Source organism: Pangasianodon hypophthalmus, chromosome 9 (genome assembly GCF_027358585.1).
Source record: "Pangasianodon hypophthalmus isolate fPanHyp1 chromosome 9, fPanHyp1.pri, whole genome shotgun sequence".
In the NCBI taxonomy this organism is placed as follows: Eukaryota; Metazoa; Chordata; class Actinopteri; order Siluriformes; family Pangasiidae; genus Pangasianodon; species Pangasianodon hypophthalmus.
In genome coordinates, this window is record NC_069718.1 from 13,000,325 (window position 1) to 13,019,668 (window position 19,344).

General features: G+C 37.7%; 1 protein-coding gene across 1 annotated transcript; it reads left to right on the top strand.

Annotated features, from left to right (window-relative positions):
- The first annotated feature begins 936 nt into the window (after positions 1-936).
- Positions 937-19,227, top strand: hrasa (HRas proto-oncogene, GTPase a). The gene is made up of 6 exons (XM_026919333.3): positions 937-1,208; positions 10,291-10,430; positions 12,636-12,814; positions 14,794-14,953; positions 15,931-16,056; positions 17,146-19,227. The coding sequence occupies exons 2-5, from the start codon at positions 10,320-10,322 to the stop codon at positions 16,048-16,050; spliced, it is 570 nt and encodes a 189-aa protein (XP_026775134.1). The 5' UTR covers positions 937-1,208; positions 10,291-10,319; the 3' UTR covers positions 16,051-16,056; positions 17,146-19,227.
- Positions 19,228-19,344: the final 117 nt, after the last annotated feature.

Sequence of the window (19,344 nt, forward strand, 5' to 3'; positions counted from 1 at the left end):
AGTAGTAGTAGTAGTGGCAGTAGTAGAAGCAGTAGTAGTAGTAGTAGTGGCAGTAGTAGTACTAATGGCAGTAGTAGAAGCAGTAGTAGCACTAGTAGTAGTGGCAGTAGTAGAAGCAGTAGTAGTAGTAGTAGTGGCAGTAGTAGTACTAATGGCAGTAGTAGAAGCAGTAGTAGCACTAGTAGTAGCAGCAGTAGTAGTACTAATGGCAGTAGTAGAAGCAGTAGTAGTAGTAGTGGCAGTAGTAGTACTAATGGCAGTAGTAGAAGCAGTAGTAGCACTAGTAGTAGTAGTAGTGGCAGTAGCAGCAGTAGTAATAGCAGCAGGAGACATTGGGGTTCTGCTTTGAAGGTTGAGAGTTCAAATCCCAGCACTACCAAGCTGCCACTGCTGGGCCCTTGAGCAAGGCCCTTAACCCTCAACTGCTCAATTGTATAAATGAGGTAATTGTAAGTCACTCTGGATAAGGGTGTCTGCCAAATGCTGTAAATGTAGTAGCAGTATTAGTAGTATTCAGAAGATAATGTCAGTATAGTGGTAGCAGCAGTATTAGTTGTAATAATAAGAAGATAATGTCTGTATATATCATAATGCTATTACAAATTATTCCTCTGGTGAACAGTCATTCAAAAGAAGCAGGACCATGTTCACGGGGTGGCAAAATATCCTGTTGTTGTTATTATTATTATTATTATTATTATTGATGCCATGAATAAGTATGATGCAAATAAAAACGTTTTAAACATGTAATTGTGGATGAAAATAAAGTCCTAAACCAGCTGTGATGATGGAACCAGTGGTGGTTATATGAAACATCAGCAGCACACAGACGCAGACTTTGGCCCCAGTGGTGTATGTATATATGTGTGTGTGTGTGTGTGTGTGTGTGTGTGTGTATCGGGGCGGCCGCTGGGCGTGGGCTGCCTGCAGCTCTCTCTCTCTCTGCACTCGGGCGGAGCGCATTGTGTTCAGCGCGCGCTCACACACACACACACACACATACACACGAGCAACTCGTAGCCGTAGGTTTTGGAGTAACGGAGTGGCGCTGATCTGATCGTGAGCCCGGGTCTGAGCTCCGCCACACTGGAGCAGCGGCGGCTCTTTGCGCTCCTCACACCTCCTGGGTTGGAGATTTGACCCAAACACACAGCAGGCTGAAGCTACAGGATCTCCCACCTCCACCACACATCCGAGCTCTGCTTACCGTGAGTACATTCATTTACGATCACAGTTTGTACACAGTGTGACCACCCATCCTAGTGTATTGGGAGAGAAGTGCAGGCTGCTGTGTGTTCAGCTGGACAGTAATGTAAGGACAAACTGGATCCTGCTCTCGATCCGCTCATCACAGGCGCGTCGCTGAAGCTGTTCAGAGACTGTGGAGGAAATTTATCTCATTTCCAGAGCCTGAAATGTTTCAGTGTGTGTGCCACTTGTTTAATTACAGCAACAGGCACTGTACAACACACACACACACACACACACACACACAGGCTATACACTACTACGTTACTACTACACGTTACTACAGTGCAGCTATTTATTTATTTATTTATTTATTTAAAATCCGGCTCTGATCTCGACAACTTCCGAGTCGGTGTCTGCTCAGTGTCCCTGCGGTTCCCACTCTTCGTCAAAGCAACAAATCTTTATGATTGAGTGTAAACTGGTCCACACGTACCAGGTGCTAGGACCTAAAAGGCCTAAAAGCAGGTTTAAATGAAGTTTTGGTGTCCATGTGACAGTCGGGAGTCGGCGGCAGGCAGGGTGACGCCCCACCACCGACACCAATACCGAAAAAACCCACCGGCTGCGTCCCAAACCGCCTACGCGCCTGCTAAAGAGTGCCCGAAATAGTACGCCAGTAGTAGCTGAGGTAGTGTGTTTGCAGGGTGAGTGGTATGGTAGTGAGGTGCTGTTTGGGACACAGCCCAGGAGCAGTGCGGAAGTAGCACGGGCTACACGACTTGTTTCCTTCTTCTGCTGCCTAGTACAGGCCACTCTAGTGTGTATCTGTGTAAATGAAATAATGCCAGGTTGGAGGTTATCATGTGCACATCAGCACAACCCGTTTGTTTTACCAGCTATTCATTGCTTTGCATGATATTCATGACTAGGGTGTGAACCGAGGACGACTGTAACACACGTTGCATTTTGCATTAATTGTCGCACAAAAGCTGCAAATAAAAGTATACCCCTTTTTCTATTCAGCTTGTCTTTGACCAGTCTACTGAGTCAGGGTAAAACAATCAGGCTAAAAAAGTGTACAGGTCATATTTTCAACAATAATTGTCTAAAGACAAAACATCTGAAGTTGTGTCCTACTGGCCCTACAAATGTCAAAGTCCATTATGTGAATTGTGCATTGCCCCCTGGCTTCTACTGCAATACATTACTAAATATTCTCCACTATACTTCTGGACATGCTGTACTGTCCAAGATGGCAAAACCCCCAAATAGCACACTATATAGTGAACAGGGTGCAGGAAAGTCTAGGAGAAGGTTTGGTACAATTGTCCTCATTATAAGGATCAGATGTAGAACTGATGTGTGTTGTAAGCAGACTATATATATAAAATGTATAATGACATCATGAAATCTATGCCATTTGGTTATGGATTCATTTTAATCAATACCTAGTGTAACATTTCCAAGGGAATATATTTTTAAAAATATTTTTTTCCCCGTAAACACTAAATGTGTAGCTAAGATCAGTTTCTTTCCTATTTGTATAACATATATGTAAAGGAATGAATAAAAATAACAGTTTTACTGAAATTTGAATGAATGCTTGAATCGATGTATGTCCATTTAGGCAGATCAATAATCATAATACGCTTTTCATTTCAAGATCACGTAGACAGCACAAGAAGCTAATGAAAATGAAAGCAGCGTAAGAAAGTGAAACATCAAACAGAATTTTGCAAAAGGGACATATGCCTGTAGTTGGCCTTTTCAACATTCAAAGAGAAATCAAGCATGTGTGAAGGAAATCTCTCAACACTCTGTCTCTAAAAGAAAAAAAAAGAGAGAAGGCATGGACAATACAGAAAAACTTATCATGATACGCACATACAGTGTGTATATGTATCTCTGCATTTCATTTTGCTGAGGTTTTAAGATAGTGCAGCAAAATTATAGAAAAATTATATATTTTTTATATTTAATAAGGAAAAGGAGGGACAGTGGAACAGTTTGTGTAAAAAAGGTCCAATTAGTAACTAGCTACAGTGAATAATATAATAAAAATTAAATTAAAATTCTAATTTAATTCTAATTATAAAATTATAAAACACACTGACACCTGATGATACTCAGGATACTCAGCGAAGTGTATAACAGTGTTTTTGTCATCATATTGTGCAGCTCTAAGAGATGGATAACGAATTCAGAGCATGTCTCCTGATGCTGAATAGCGTCTCATAACCAGGCATTTACACAGCCTGTAGCACACAGAATGCATATAAATAAAAGGGCTGTTTTATACAAGAGATTTGTATGGGTTAGATTCCTTACTGCATTATTAATTAGTCTTTCCCTATAGCGTATTCTAATGATCAGATTAATTGCTTGTCAAGTGGCCTACTGCAGTGAAGACAGAGTCTGATAGTAATGCACTGGTGTTATTTTGAGGAAACAGAAGCCCAGCCCTGCCTCTCTGACGCGTCCACCGGTTTCGAGTCAGCCTTTTCCCTCGAGTGATTCCTTGCCATCTTCTGTCGAATGAAAATCAATTAGTGCTGAAGGAGGCTAGCAATGGATCTATTAACCTGTTCGATTTGTTATAAGTAATCTTAGAAATGGAAAGAAAAGTTGACTCATCACAAAACACTCTTCACAGTTTTTCATTTATTAGTGTTAACCTTATTGATCAGTATCGATCGTTAATGCAAGCTGGATCACAAGTAGACTAATTAAGATCTTCTTGCATTATTTTCACATAGGAATATGAGACTAATGTTCAAATATTGTCACTTGCCCAGCCGTGGTTATAGATGCTCTATCTCTTGTCTCTTTCTCTCTCTCTCTCTCTCTCTCTCTCTCTCTCTCTCTCTCTCTCTCTCTCTCTCTCTCTCTCACACACACACACACACACACACACACACACACACACACACACACACACACACACACACACACTGCATGTGTAAAGTGCAGCTCTTGGGTTTATATGTGCATTTTCCTTTTTACAGTGTTGGTGTACTGTCGTGTAAGATTACAATCAGGGTCCCCGGGGGGGTTATAGAGTTTCAGAATGAGCTGTTCATCTACCCATATCACTATGACATTCTATATGCAGCCCCTGGCTACTGTACAATGTTGTAGCAGAGCTAGAGGATATGATGTTAAGTTGTTATAGTCATCTGTGTACAGTAGTCTTTTAGCTTTCAAAGATGAAAAACATTTATGCTATTTGCTGAAGCACTCAAACTCAAAACTCAAATATGCCAGCGGCTCGAACACTTGCTGTCTGTTATGATCTGTTATGATACAAGGTGTGGTCCCAATATATTTGCATAGAAATATTTTCTGAGTTCTTATCACACTTACAGAGGTAGTATCCCAGGCTTTCAAGTGAACATATTTTGTGTAAAATCTGTTATCCATTGCAGTGGGATCTGTGAAGCATAGCCAGAGGATTTGTGTGTGTGTGTGTGTTTTTCTTTATTTTTAAATTTATTATATTTATTATTGAGTTCTTAGAGTTATTAGTTATTAGATTATTATATTATATACCATTATTATGTTCTTAGAGTTATTAGTTTGTTTGATTTTTTTACTTGAATTGAATGGGTTTAATCTAGACCTCAATAACTCATAAACAAGCAGGACTATAAATAATGTAAGCTTGGACCTAATGTGTTCTGTCTGTGGAAAGTTCATGAACTAGAAACTCTATGGCTACAAACAAAAGCAATACAAACAAAATGTAAATATCCAGACAAAATGTTATTGCACACTTTAAATAAATCTGTACTCAGGGGATCAGTGGAATTTATTTTACAGTTAAAGGGGTCACTGGCTTGGAGAACCCAGATTATTGTATTATTTAGTATTATTTAAGCACTAATACTAAAAATGTCTGGATTTCGGTTGAATATTCGGTGTTGTGATTTCCACAGTACAAAGCAGCCAATCCCAGGCTGAGAACTGAGGCGCTTTGAGGGCTCATTATCTTTCTGAAGGCATACCGTGCTCAGTAACTAATTATAAACAAGAGAGGCAGACACTAGGGAGCATCCGTGTGGCTCTCCTGTCCTCGCTCAGCACTATTATCAACAGACAGAACGCCCCAACAAGCTGTAGCGCTTGTGATTGAGTTCAACAGATTCACTTCCATCTGTTGGCTTTTATTATTAATCCACACTGCATGCTCTGTGACCTACTTCACTTGATAGGCATGGCATGTTACGGTGCTTTGTTTTATAGTTGGCTGCTAGCAGCAAAATTCAAATCAGGCACAAATTGAAAGGTAGCAGGTCTCTGGCGACTCTTTAGAGAAAGATTCGGTTGTAGGTTTTAGTGTGTAGGTGAAAATCGACTCACAGTATTAAAAGTATAATAAGTATTAATCACCTATTTGAGCAGCTTTCAACATGGGAGAAGATGCTGTATGTGTCTTATGAGTCCATTTGAAAGTAAACATCTTGAAATTGTTTAGCAAAAGATATGTGAAAATATCTTGACTATATGTAGGCTTATGAATTTATGTCATTATTCTTATGGAGAAATTATGATAAAACATATATCATTAATTTCTGTTTTATTTATAATTTCAACCTTGAATAGTCTTGAATAGTCTTTGTAATTTTAATTTTGCTTTAATCTATCTCTGAAAAGAAGCAAAAGTATCAAACTTGAAGGTAGTCAAATATTTAGAAATAGGCTTAATCATCTATTTAATATATTTGTTTTATCCTAATCTCATGCTGACTATATTCTGGGGTTGTATATCCACTTGATGTTTTTTGCAATGTCTTAATTCTTGACATTCTTTTTCTTTATTAACTGAAGACAATAATGGATAGTGAAACTGACCTAATGAGGAAGTATAGTTGCCTTTTAAAGGAAAAGGCAGTACGTGGAACATTAGGGGATTTCATAAGTTTTTCAGATGCCATCTCTCTACCATATGCTCTATAATCTATTGGTTAGCTTCTTCCTTGTTTCTGTAAAATACATCACCTGGCCAGGATGTGTGCAGAGTTCATCATGTGTTAGTATTACTTATTGAAACCTGATGAGAGGAATGGCATAGACGTGGATGGAGAGAAACAGAGACAGAGAGCGAGAGAGAGAGAGAGAGAGAGAGAGAGAGAGAGAAAGAGACAGAGGGACTTTTGTTCAGAAAAAAATCCAAACCTAAAACCATACTTCATGAAAATCCAAAATCCGCAGGGTGTTTCATCAGTCCTTTCCTCACACAGCGTTCAGCATCTCTTCTGGCTGCTGGCAGGTCTTTTATAGATCCATTCTGGAGGATCAAGTTCAGTTAAGCCCAGCTGTACCTTGTTTAGTAGGCTGGGGTTACACACAGGCCACCATGTTAGTGCAATGGCTAGCTCATCAGCTGTGACCGGGAGTGGCTCTGATTGTGCCAGCACAGCTATTTTGAGTTTTTCATCATACTGCCTTTCTGCCTCTAGGTTGTGCATAAATCAAAGATCTTGGGAAATTGTTGTAATCCAATCAGCCATAGATTCTCTGTATCATTAGCTAAAGTTTAGCAGATCTACATTTTGGAATGCATATGGTCATGAAAATGACATGAAACAGAGACATGAAACTAGCTACAAGACCTTTTCAAACTGCTGCATCACAGGGCGTAACACACTCAGAGAACAGCTGTTCCACCCTCTTCTGCATACATGTGCTCACAGATGCCTGTGACTGTCGCTCCAGTTGACAGGGGAGACAGAATATACCATCCGTCCCCCTGAGAGAGCACGGTCAGCTCGCTTGGCTCCCAGCCTCGGACGGCTGTGGCATTGTCGGGACTTGAACTTGCAGTCTTCAGACAAGTGGACGAATGTTTTCTATTGTGCCACTCAGGAGCCAAGATTCTTTTAATTACTGCAATATCATATTTTTGTCTTATACCACAGCGCTGCTGAATTATTGAATCTGACTAATGTTCGATAACAGCAGGTCTGACAGTAGAGCTGGCTGTAATTCAAATTACAAATTTATATTAATGTGCTTGTTCATACGTTATGGTAAGCACTCCGTGGATAAACAACATGTTAACAACATGTTGCTATTTAACACCATCCTGTCATTGATTATTTTCCTATAACAGCATGCTCTTTCAGGCTTTGTTCCTTACCTATCGCCCGCCTCTGTCGTGCACATCTTGTTTGTATTGAGTAGTATTTTTGATTATATTGTGTTACTGCTGTTTTGTTGGTGTTATAACGTCAACCTCAGCAAATCAGAGTATCTTGATACATATAAAAACTTCAGGCAATGTCACATGATATTTTTACTATATTGCTTACCCCAAAGTGTGTTCCAGTGCTATGTTAGGAGTTGACTTTTCCTAATATCTAATTCCTATATCTAGTACCCAAGGCTGCAAGTGCTTGTGACATTTATTTTAAATTCGGTCTTGATGCTCTTTACTGTTAATTTAATTATTTCTAATTATGACACCATGCTTTGAGACCATGCTCAAGCATCAGTGATTTTACTACACTAGGTTAGATTTTTCCCTTTTATGAACTGCACTTAATTGAGCCTTGTATTTGTCTCTTGTAATGTGTGAAAACATTAATAAGAAACATTTAACACTGTCCTGTTTGCCATTTCAGCAACTCTCTCAGTAACCAGTGAACTAACTAATGACCTATTTTTGCTGACTTGGGTCAGGTTCCTGTATGCCCAAGAAAACCATTACCATGATTATTTTCATTTTGCACTATTTTTTCTGCATTGCCAGTAGTCTCAGTCCATTACTTTATTGTTAAACACCAATACATAATCAGGATGGTGTACGCCTACTGCTGTTTGCCTTAATACCATCATCAAATTTGCTGACAAGATGCTGCCTTGCTGAATTCAGTTGCGGAAGTAAGGGTTTGGACAGGCACTTGTGCAGTCATCATTCAAAACGTGACAACTCGGAAAATGTATGACCAAACAGTGTAAATGAGTCACAGCTTTTCTGCCCTGGTCAGGTTTTTTGTTTTTTTGTTTTGTGGAAATTTACTGCATGATGTTGTAGATGATGACATCAGATTGATGTCATAAACCACACCCAGTCTGTCCGAATGCTTGCAAGTTTTTTCAGGGGAAGCATTACAAAATTTGGTTTGAACTAATGGCTACTTTAGTTTACTCTACTTATATTGAAACCCAAACTATTCTGAAGGCTTTACAATGTACTATGATTATGTAGTTATAAGAATGTATACTTACGCTAAACAAAGCTGTGTATTAAGTATTATTAATGGTAATTCTAAACCACATGTGGGATTTGGCAGCCAAAACCGGCCTACTGCCTCATTTTATTCAGCCTGCGCAAACTCGCAAACAATAATATTGAATACTCGAGACTTTCACACTAGACCAGTAATATCTAGAATTCATAGCAGACCCTTAGCATAGCAACCACCCACATTCTACACACAACTGAACAGTGTGGGAGGGCTCACATCTCACAGGGCTGAAGTGCTGGTTAAAATCAATGCCTGTACAGTCAGCATACAGTATAATGCATGTCATACATATATGTTACAAATTAATAGCCTTTGGTTACAGCATTTCAAAGTCTCACGAAAATACTGATGTGTGCTAGGCAGAATTGGAGTTTGACAGCCCTGTTCTAATCCAGGATTGCATGTCTTGGCACAACATTGGTCAGAAAGTGTTGATTAATTTTCTATAACAGCAGCACTGACCATAATGGCTGCAAAGCAAATCAAGTTTATATTAAATTGCTTGTTCTAATCTGTAAACAGCTGAAACAGAGATTATCGATAATGCTGATAATGGACAGGGGCCAGTTAGCATTTTTAATGAAATATTCCTTCAATATACATACAGTGACAGGAATTTTGTAGAAGCTGTAGGTTACATTTGGTTGTGTAATAAATAAACCTCGTGCGCTTAGGACTGGTGTATCTAGACATGGATGAATTAATAGATTGCTGGCACAGAGAGAGGTTGGGGTGCAGTCTGGGGCTGCTGGCCTTCAATGAATCTCTTAATGAATGGCTCCTGATTTATGCTCATGACTGACTGCTTTAATGGCCTACACCTTAACATAGAAGCATACAGGGGGTGGGAGGGGATCCGTAAAGGTGTGTCTGGTTGTTATAAAACACCACACGCTGGACTTTTGACCCCCACAGACAGCTGAACATTCCATCATACGAGAGCGTTTGATTTGTGTGCCAGAGGTATAAAGCCCAAACTGCCGACCATACAAAAGCTCATTCTACTGTACAACAGCGGCGGGGGAATATAATGGTATTATTATCATGAGAAATCATGACATGATACGTTTCCCTGACAGTAGATGAACACCACTGATTAATTGATTTTCATAAAAATCATAAATTATGATTGGTCATAAATTAATTTCACACAATTTTTCATTTACTGCAGTGTCAAACAGCCAAAACATGGTGTAACATGTACAAGCTTGTATCTACCAATTTAGCAATATGCAAATCATCACACGTCTAACCTCGGTCTCCATAGAAGTCACTTACATTTGTGGTTTCTGACACTGTATGACACACTGTTGTTTATAAAAAAATAGACAGAAATACAGGTTAAAAACAAAACAAACCAGTATTAACTATATTGAAGAGGTATCATCTTGGTAGCACTTTGTAAGTGATTCAAATGATAATATACTTCCAATTAAATATAATTAAACTGCTTAGGTACAACTGGTATTACTGAGCTAAATGATGTCTTTTAAAGAGAGTGTGATATTTAGGTCATGCCATTTTGACACTGTCCACTAAGAGTGTTGGCTGATTTGACTAAAAAACTGTGTAAATTTAAATTTTGTGACAACAACCAGTGATGTCTTTATTGTAGTTATTTTCCTAAATGGTGTCTTGTTTTTAGGAAACCTCAGAAAAAAAAGAAATTTCATGTGTAATGAATAATGATAATAATATCTTCCAGTGGCCTGATTTTCTTTTATTTCCAGCAGGCGTGGGCACTGCTGTAATCATTACATAATTTACATAATTAAGTAATATGTCATATTTCACCACTATCTTGTTTTATGTGCTGTTGCTTTAAAGCTGTTACTGTAAAATTCCACAGAGCTGAGCAGGTGAAGAGGAGTAGAGAGGATGACTGAGTATAAGCTGGTGGTGGTGGGCGCTGGAGGCGTGGGCAAAAGCGCTCTCACCATCCAACTCATCCAGAACCACTTTGTGGACGAATATGACCCTACCATAGAGGTAGGATGTGCGTGTGTGTGTGTGTGTATGTGTGTTTCACATCTGTGGTTTTGAACTTGCTAATGCAGATTGAACATTGCTGTATTGTGTATATGTGTGTTGAATTTAAATTTCAAAGCCTCCCTTTGGGGAGAAATATGCTTAAAATGCAGCAATTACAAAGACCTAATTGAGATGGTAATAGTGGCATGAATTCAAATGAGTATCTGTCAGAGGCATTTTTAATATCAGTTTTGATGTAAGCTCTATATACTGATAAGAGTAACGAAAATAATGTTACATTACTGTTCTATATTTTTGTGTTAATGTTGCATAATTGTGGTAGTGTGTGCCAACATACTGCCATATGCTGTCCGGTTCTCAGGCTGTGGTTTGCTAATACATGGCTACGAAACAAACGGCTGGCACTGTCCTGAAATTTCCAGATTTCTTAAGTTCTGTAACGTTTCAAATAGCAGTATTCACTGGTTTCTGAAGTTCTCACTTTTAAGAATGTACTTCTGCTTATGAGTGCCCTAAAATGTAACATAACAGTTTGCCACAATAAAACCATTTTAATGTTATATCCAAGAGTTACCACAGTTTCCATAAGACACAATAGTAAGGTCACAGTAGTATTAGGTTTTAGCATATACTAACCCTAGTTACCATGACAGACTGCAGTAAAACCATGGACATGTTCTGGGTAAATATGTAATGTGCTTTGGTATCATAAAGCAACATAATAAAATCATTGTAGTCATAACAAACATAGTGTATTATAGCAAAGCCCTAGTAAACTACAGTGTATCATAGTAAAGCCATAGTAAACTATAACACATGACAGTTAAGTCATAGTAAACTGTAGTGTATCAGAGTTAAGTCATAGTAAACTGTAGTCTATCATAGTAAAGCCATAGCAAACTGTAATGTATCAGAGTAAAGCCATAGTAAACTGTAGTCTATCATAGTAAAGCCATAGCAAACTGTAATGTATCAGAGTAAAGCCATAGTAAACTGTAGTCTATCATAGTAAAGCCATAGCAAACTGTAGTGTATCAGAGTAAAGCCATAGTAAACTGTAGTCTATCATAGTAAAGCCATAGCAAACTGTAGTGTATCAGAGTAAAGCCATAGCAAACTGTAGTGTATCAGTGTAAAGCCATAGCAAACTGTAGTGTATCAGAGTAAAGCCATGGTAAACTGTAGTCTATCATAGTAAAGCCATAGCAAACTGTAGTGTAGCAGAGTAAAGCCATAGCAAACTGTAGTGTATCAGAGTAAAGCCATAGTAAACTGTAGTCTATCATAGTAAAGCCATAGCAAACTGTAGTGTATCAGAGTAAGGCCATAGTAAACTATACTACAGGGTGTCCCAAAAGTCTCCGTACATAGGGGACTATGTATGTCAGCACCACTTTGGTTGTGTTTTCGTCACTGGATGTTTGTGGACGTCCACTTCTCGGTTGGTCCGCAACACTTCCAGTCTTTTTGAATTTGAATTTTGTCAATGGAATTCTTAAAAAATAATATAAACTAAGTATGAAAAATTTTGGAATACATTTTGCTAAATGTATGGTGACTTTTGGGACACCTTGTATATCTTAGTAAAACCCTAGTAAATTCTAGTGTATCATAGTAAGCCCATAGTAAACTATAGTGTATCACAGTAAAGCCATAATAAAGTACAGCGTATCACAGTAAAGCCTAAATCCATAGTACACTCTAGTATATCGCAGTAAAGCCATAATAAATGTATAGAATGTGTGTGTGTGTGTGTGTGTATGTATGTATGTGGGTGTATGTGTGTGTGTGTGTGTGTGTGTGTGTGTGTGTGTGTGTGTGTGCGTGCATGCATTCATGCAGGCCCACGCCTGTCTCTGGACAAACAATGTCCTTTTCATAGCTGGTCTCTCTGCACAAACACTCAGGACCACTGACTGCCACCCAAACCCACACCACTACAAAAATTATACTTCATTTGTCCTTAGTTCTTCTATATTTTTTCTTTTATTGATGTATTGTCATAAACTGCTCAATCTTAAATAACTACTACTATATAACTACTAGGCAAAAGAACACACACTTCTGTGCAATGTTCATATAGTTAGTCCTGACGTTTTGTAAAATTTACCTGGGGTTTCTAGTGCAAAGATTGTAAATTTTAGAGATGAGACTGTAATGATGTGATAGGCCTGGGTTTAAAATGTTCCTCCATCCTTTCAGGACTCGTACAGGAAGCAGGTGGTGATTGACGGTGAGACATGCCTGTTGGACATCCTGGACACAGCAGGTCAAGAGGAGTACAGCGCCATGAGGGACCAGTACATGAGGACAGGAGAGGGCTTCCTCTGTGTCTTTGCTATCAATAACACCAAGTCGTTTGAGGACATTCATCAGTACAGGTAGTTGAATGGTGTCTTTAACTGATACATTAGTTGCCGTTAGAGGTGTGTTGGAATATTGGTATTATGGTAAACTGTGATAAGCCGTTAAGTCGTCATATAGATTTTAGTCCATTTCATGTTGACTCAAATGACATATATTCTTAGTCAACAAAAATGTGCACATTTCTACCAATGTACCATAGCAAACTATAACTTAACAATTTGAAAAAAGAACATTTATGAACTAAATATGTTGCAAACAGTAAAATATTTCTGTTTCAAAGGTTATTATAGTTAGATATAATGGTTATAGTTATCATATTTGACTTGTTCTTTAGTAATTTCTATCTGTGTATTAGATAAGTATTAGTATTTGTATTTAACCAAAAAAGACATTATGGAGAGCAAGACATGGTGAACAGGTTGGTGCTCTTAAACCTTTCCATAAGCTGTTGCAAGGCCCATACTGTGTGTCAATATCAACAATTCAATTGGTAAGCAAAGAATATCGATGGTGATGATAAAATATGCCATCTGCAGGGTGTCCCAAAAGTCTCCATACATAGGGTACTGTGTATGCCAGCACCACATCGGTTGTGCCTTCGTCAGTGGATGTTTGTGGAAGTCCACTGCTCGGTTGGTCCGCAACACTTCCAGTCTTTTTGAATTTGTTAATAAGTTTGGCAACAGTGTCATGTGAAGTGCTTACTGTGTTTCCTGTGAAAGTCCATCGCAACCTTGCGCTTCCTGATCCAGCCCTGAGAATGATTTCAATACGTTCTTCTTTTGTCAAAGGCGTTTTTAAAGGCTATCTGAAAAATAAAATAATATCATCTTGCTAAAAAGTGTTAATTTCCCCCATGTATGGAGGCTTTTGGGACACTCTGTATTCTTCTCTATTTAATTGTCAAAACAAAGCTTTGCCCAGCTTCTGTGGTGTTTACTGTATCTAACTAAAGAATAGAGAGAAGAGAGATTCCAGTTAGCTACCAGTGAAATTGATCTGAACTCAAGAGCAAGCAGGAGGGTGGAGAGGAGATAGAAAGCACTCTAGGACATGCAAGGAGAAACTGGGAAGCAGCATAAATGAATTACACGCTGTTATTTATGGGCAGTGCACACTACATAGTGTTTTTTCATTTTGGTGAAGTATAGTAATTTATGGTACCCAAAAGACAAAGCTTCAGAGTGACTTATAAAAGCATATCTCGTAATATGGTTTAAAACTTAATAAATAAATTAGAACCATTCAGTTCCACCCTCTAAAACTGGAAAATACACAGGCAGATTTATTTCCAGTTCTAACAGTTTTCGAACATTTTTAGACGAGTGTCTGACAGTGTTGTAGTCAAGTCACTTACCCTCAAGCTGAGTCAAAATGATCTATCCCCTTGCACCCTGGTCAAGTCCAAAGTCCCTAAGCTGCTATGAGACACATCCAAGTCAAGTTCCACTAAAGGAAAGTATTACTGAATGTAGCTTTAAGTCAACGCCCACATCAGGTATCCCAATTCGACATGAAATATATGCGTGTCTAAGTCAAGTCGTCACTCAAGTCCAAGTCCAGGACAGTGTATCACAAGGTAGACTTAAAATAAACAGTCAGTGGATTATAGGTGTTTATACACATATTTCAGATGCACTTTACAGTTATTAGAATTTAACACTAGAGACACAACTATATTAATAGGTGCTATTCCATAATAAGGAAATCTCAAATAATTGTGCTGTTAGAGTCAATGTAATTTCTATATTGTTTCATAAAATATTCTATAAGTTTCTTCAGAGTAACTAAACACTGTAACTAAAGATTAAATACCTAATTTAATGTCATCCTCTTGAAAATGGAGTTGAAATCTGATTAAATTGGATGAGTTGTGGGAGGTAGTGCTAGGTGAAGTGTGGAATCATTGGTCACTGACTTTAAGTGAGCATAAACATAATATCCATGTTCATATTTGACCAGTAATTTTCCCTCACTTGTTTTCTTGATTCAGGGAACAGATCAAACGGGTAAAGGACTCGGATGACGTGCCAATGGTGCTCGTGGGTAATAAATGTGACCTCCCAGCTCGCACAGTGGACACACGGCAAGCGCATGAACTCGCCCGCAGCTATGGCATCCCCTACATTGAGACGTCAGCCAAGACTAGACAAGTGAGCAGCAAGGACTCACTACAGGCTTTTATACTCGTACAATCCTGTGAAGCACAGACACACACATTTACAAACTAACACACAGGAGCTGTTATGTGAAGTGAATGCATTGTACAGTATAATGCTGCCTCTGATTGCTCATTGCTAATTTAAAGACCGCTCAGGTCATTATTTTCATCATCATCCATTGTTGCTCTGGTACAAATCTGAAGATGCCTGATATGAACTTACTTAATGTTTCCAGTCAGCAGATCTACATCAATAAAATGTTTCATTGTTAGCATGTGCTGCTGAATCTTAGCAGCTCTATAAATCCGAGCAAATGTTCAGACAGCCATATCATTCTAAGACAAACACTAGATAAAGCTAAATTAGAAACAGTTTAGGTAGAATAATAAAATTGTTTAATATGTTTTTAATTTGTTCTATATATGACTGAGGTGGCAATTTCTACAGATTAGCCTTAGCCTGGTTACAATTTTTAACCCCATGCTAGAGCTACTGGAAAACTACGCTTTTCTGCTTTTTCAGCTAAATTGGCAGTTAGACCAAACACAAATAAAATTCACCCAGTAGAAAAGCCAGTTCACTGAAGGGGAAAGGAATAGGATGTGAAATAGGATTTGCTTCTGGTAGCAATCACTTTCTCTCCACACCAGCTTTATCTAGGTGAACTCAAAACCTTAGATTGACTCTAGATGGACACAAAATGTTCTCTTATGTTGAGTGTTCAGAGCCTGATAATTCCACAGTGTTACTGTAATATCATGTGTTTGTGTCTTTGTTCAAAATGTTCTCTAAAATTCTGATATTTGGAATCACTTGAAGTATAATTCTAGCCTGTGAGAGAGAGCAGTGAAGTCTGTCATCTCTGAGGCTTTCCTCAGTAGATCTGCTGGTGCATGGAGGTTAATGTGTGTCTGTAGATGGCTCTTGTCTCCTGTGGAAGTTAATGTATGGTTGACTGTAATCCACAGGGAGTGGAGGATGCCTTCTACACACTAGTACGGGAGATCCGACAGCACAAGTTGAGGAAGCTCAATCCTCCAGACGAAAGCGGACAGGACTGCTTGAGCTGTCGCTGCGTGGTGTCATGATTTAAGGTGCTTATCACATGCACAAACACCGCTCAATTTCCATATATGGACTGAGGAGGGAATGGTACATTTTGTAAGTTAAGGCCATTTTGAAACTGTAATTTAACGCAAAAGACTGCAGGTGAATAGGGTCATATTTTTAAAAAAAAACAATAGCTATCACAGTCAATCTTTAACAGTTGATTGCTGATTTTACTGTTATTTTTTGTACTGGAACTTTTCCAAAAATGTACATTTATTTATACAATCAAGGCTTAAGCTAATAAAATATGCATATATTTGCATACTTAATAAAACCAAAAATGTAGTCTTTAGATGATGTTTGAATTAAAATATTTATTTCACTATGAAGACAGTCTAAAGAGAAAGACATTTACAGAGTAGTTCGTTGGATTATCATTTCTTTATTTTTTTAATGTAGAAAATAAATGAAATAAAGTAAAATATTTTATGCTGTTTTGCAAAATCGAATATAAATCTGACAGTAAACATTTTGGGAAATTTCTCAAAAATATCCTTCTGATTAGAGATAGAAATTAATATGCAAAAAAGATTTTAAACATAATGGGGTTTAATGTGGTTCCACTCTAGTTAGTGGGGTTTATAAGATTTATATAGGAAATTGACATGTATATTATAATAATATTACAATGTCATACATAGATATTAGGAAACAGGCTTTTCATGGAAATATGGATATATGATATATAAAACCTTTACCAAAAATGCTAAGTTTCAGAAAATGCAGTGATCATGAGTGGACAAACAGTGATTTTTTTAATTTTTATTTATTTATTTATTTTTTTACACCACAACATGTTAAGAGAAGACATGTTATAGATGACAATGATCAGAAAATCTTTTAAAAAAATAATAAATAAAAATAATAAAAAGATTGACATGACCAAAATTGTTGTTTTGACCAGTAGTGGTAGGAACTTTACTACTCTCATGAGACCTTGGTTCAGAAGTACGCAGAAAAAATGATTGATCTCTAAAGGCTTTGTATATGAGCATATACAGTATACTCTTTACAGTACACTATATGTGTTTGTGTCTGCTTTAAAGATCTGTTTTCACTTGTTTCATCTTCAGCTGACCTCTCCAAGGTAATATGTGGACCAATGGCTCCATGAGGCAGAGTGGACTACAGACTGTAATTATACCTGGAGATCAAAATAATGCCAAGTAAAGCAATGACTGCAAAATGGACATTTGAGGAAAGAAGTTGCCTTGCTGTGACTATGGTGACCCCCCCTCTGGCTGTCTACATCTGCCTAAAAACCCAACTAATGACTTGTATTGGTTTTCCTATTCATTAACTTCCAAGTGCTAATACTGGGCAGCTCCTTGGATTTCATCTAATTTATTATACTCATATATGTCTCAACACTGGCTTTTACCTGGAAGTCAGGCCTCTCATGACTTAAGCACGAAAATATGCTCTTCTCATATGGACTGGACACTAATCACCTCATCGCAGACATCGTGTTCTCCTCCATTGCTGTCCGAGGGAAGCATGCAAGTCTGTAAATGAGGAATCTGCCAACTGCAGAGAGAACAATCCAGCATCCCATACAGGATTTACTCCTCTCTTGACAGTTTAGCTCTGCTTAACATGCTGTTGTTTTAACATGTAATTGTTGTGAAAAAGGATATTTGTGACAATAACCATGGGGACTGTAGCACTAGATACTGCTGCAGCACTAGATACTGTATGTGTGATGGTTTTTGTGTATGTGTTTTAAAAGAAAAACTGTTGATGCAAAAACAAACTGAGCAGTTACTGGATTCCAATAAAAAAAAATTCAAGGACCCACATGCTTGGTTTAAGATCTCACAGATTCTTGGAGTGTGATCCATTAAGAATAGTCACCTTTAACTGCCTGAGACTCCAAAGTCATACCATATATAATGGCTGTAAATTTTGATATGTGGCACAAGTGGCTTCAGGCACCATATACAATACCAGTGTATGAGGAAAAGGAAAGCTATAGTGCACAGGATTTTTTTATTAAAAAGGAAAAAACATGGTTATTGAGTCCGTGGAGAAAAAAAAAGCAATATGATAATAATATGATGTTCCTGAGCTGCTGTGACTTGGCCAGAAATTTGTCATACACAAGTTCAGATATGTCAAATGACTTCACGCACCCAACTGTAGGCATGAAAGAAGTCTGTGAATAATCTGATGGCATCCCAAACTGCATACCACAGTACCAAATAGTTGGTCTGCACACAATTGGAATCATTACTATTTAGGCATATTATACTTAGTGCATATTATGTAGTTTCATAACACAGCCCATGTTGTGCTATACAAGCACTTTTTGTACCAGAGAGGGTGAACCTACGTAATCTTACATGCTCTAGCTTTAATACTGCTCCCATTTCTTGGTGTATCATCAGTAAGTATTTTATGATAAAATCTTATTTAGCACAATTTAACAAGACAGAAATACTGTAATGAATCCGTAGTTGTCCTAATAGGTGTATATGACAAAACGAACCAGTTTACTCTAAATGCCAAGCTGTAGGAGTTTTACTGGTATATTAGATTTGCAGCTCAGTCAACAAGTAAGAGATCATAATTTGCCCCTGAAGAAAACGATGCTTTGTTCTGGCTACTTGTTCTCCTTGACTTTAAATTAAACAATCACACTTTATCATTTAAAATGATCACTAGCTATTTTTTAATTCATTTTCAGACAACTCACTGACATAAGCTGGCTCAATTATAATCAAACCTCTCATGGCACATGTAGAAATAGGGAAATAGGAACTTCTTACAGAAAATGAGTAATGTAACAAATAATACAGAATGTTCTAGAGTTAATTCTTTACTGCTTTTTGTATGTTAACAAAAACTTTCCAGTGTGTCTTATAGTAAACATATAGATGGAAAAAGACAAAAAGCCTTGCAGGCCCAATGTTTATTACTGAAAAAAATCTTCATGTGCCAGTGTTTATCTATAGGAGGTATTTTTTTGCCAAAATTAAAATTAAAACACGAAAATTAAAATCTTCATTTGCATTTTAATGTCATTTCTTTTCCCATGTGTGTGCACAAAAATGGTGCCAAAATGAAAATTAAATGAAATAATGCCATTTGCTTTTCAACTGTCCATGTAAGCATGCAACAATAGTGTCAAAAATAAAAATAAAATCAAAACGTCATTTGGTCATTTCTTTCTTTTTTTTTTTTTTTATCAGTATTTCATTATAAATGAAGACCAGCTTGACATTTTACTTCACATTAAATTAGTCTTTGTTTGTTTCTTTCTTTCTTTCTGA

Bases quoted from the DNA above. Each gene is read 5' to 3' on its own strand.
- hrasa (XM_026919333.3), top strand. From the start codon at position 10,320: ATGACTGAGTATAAGCTGGTGGTGGTGGGCGCTGGAGGCGTGGGCAAA. The intron at 12,815-14,793 runs GTAGTTGAATGG...TTCTTGATTCAG, and splicing joins GAGGACATTCATCAGTACAG to GGAACAGATCAAACGGGTAA. The intron at 14,954-15,930 runs GTGAGCAGCAAG...TGTAATCCACAG, and splicing joins CGTCAGCCAAGACTAGACAA to GGAGTGGAGGATGCCTTCTA.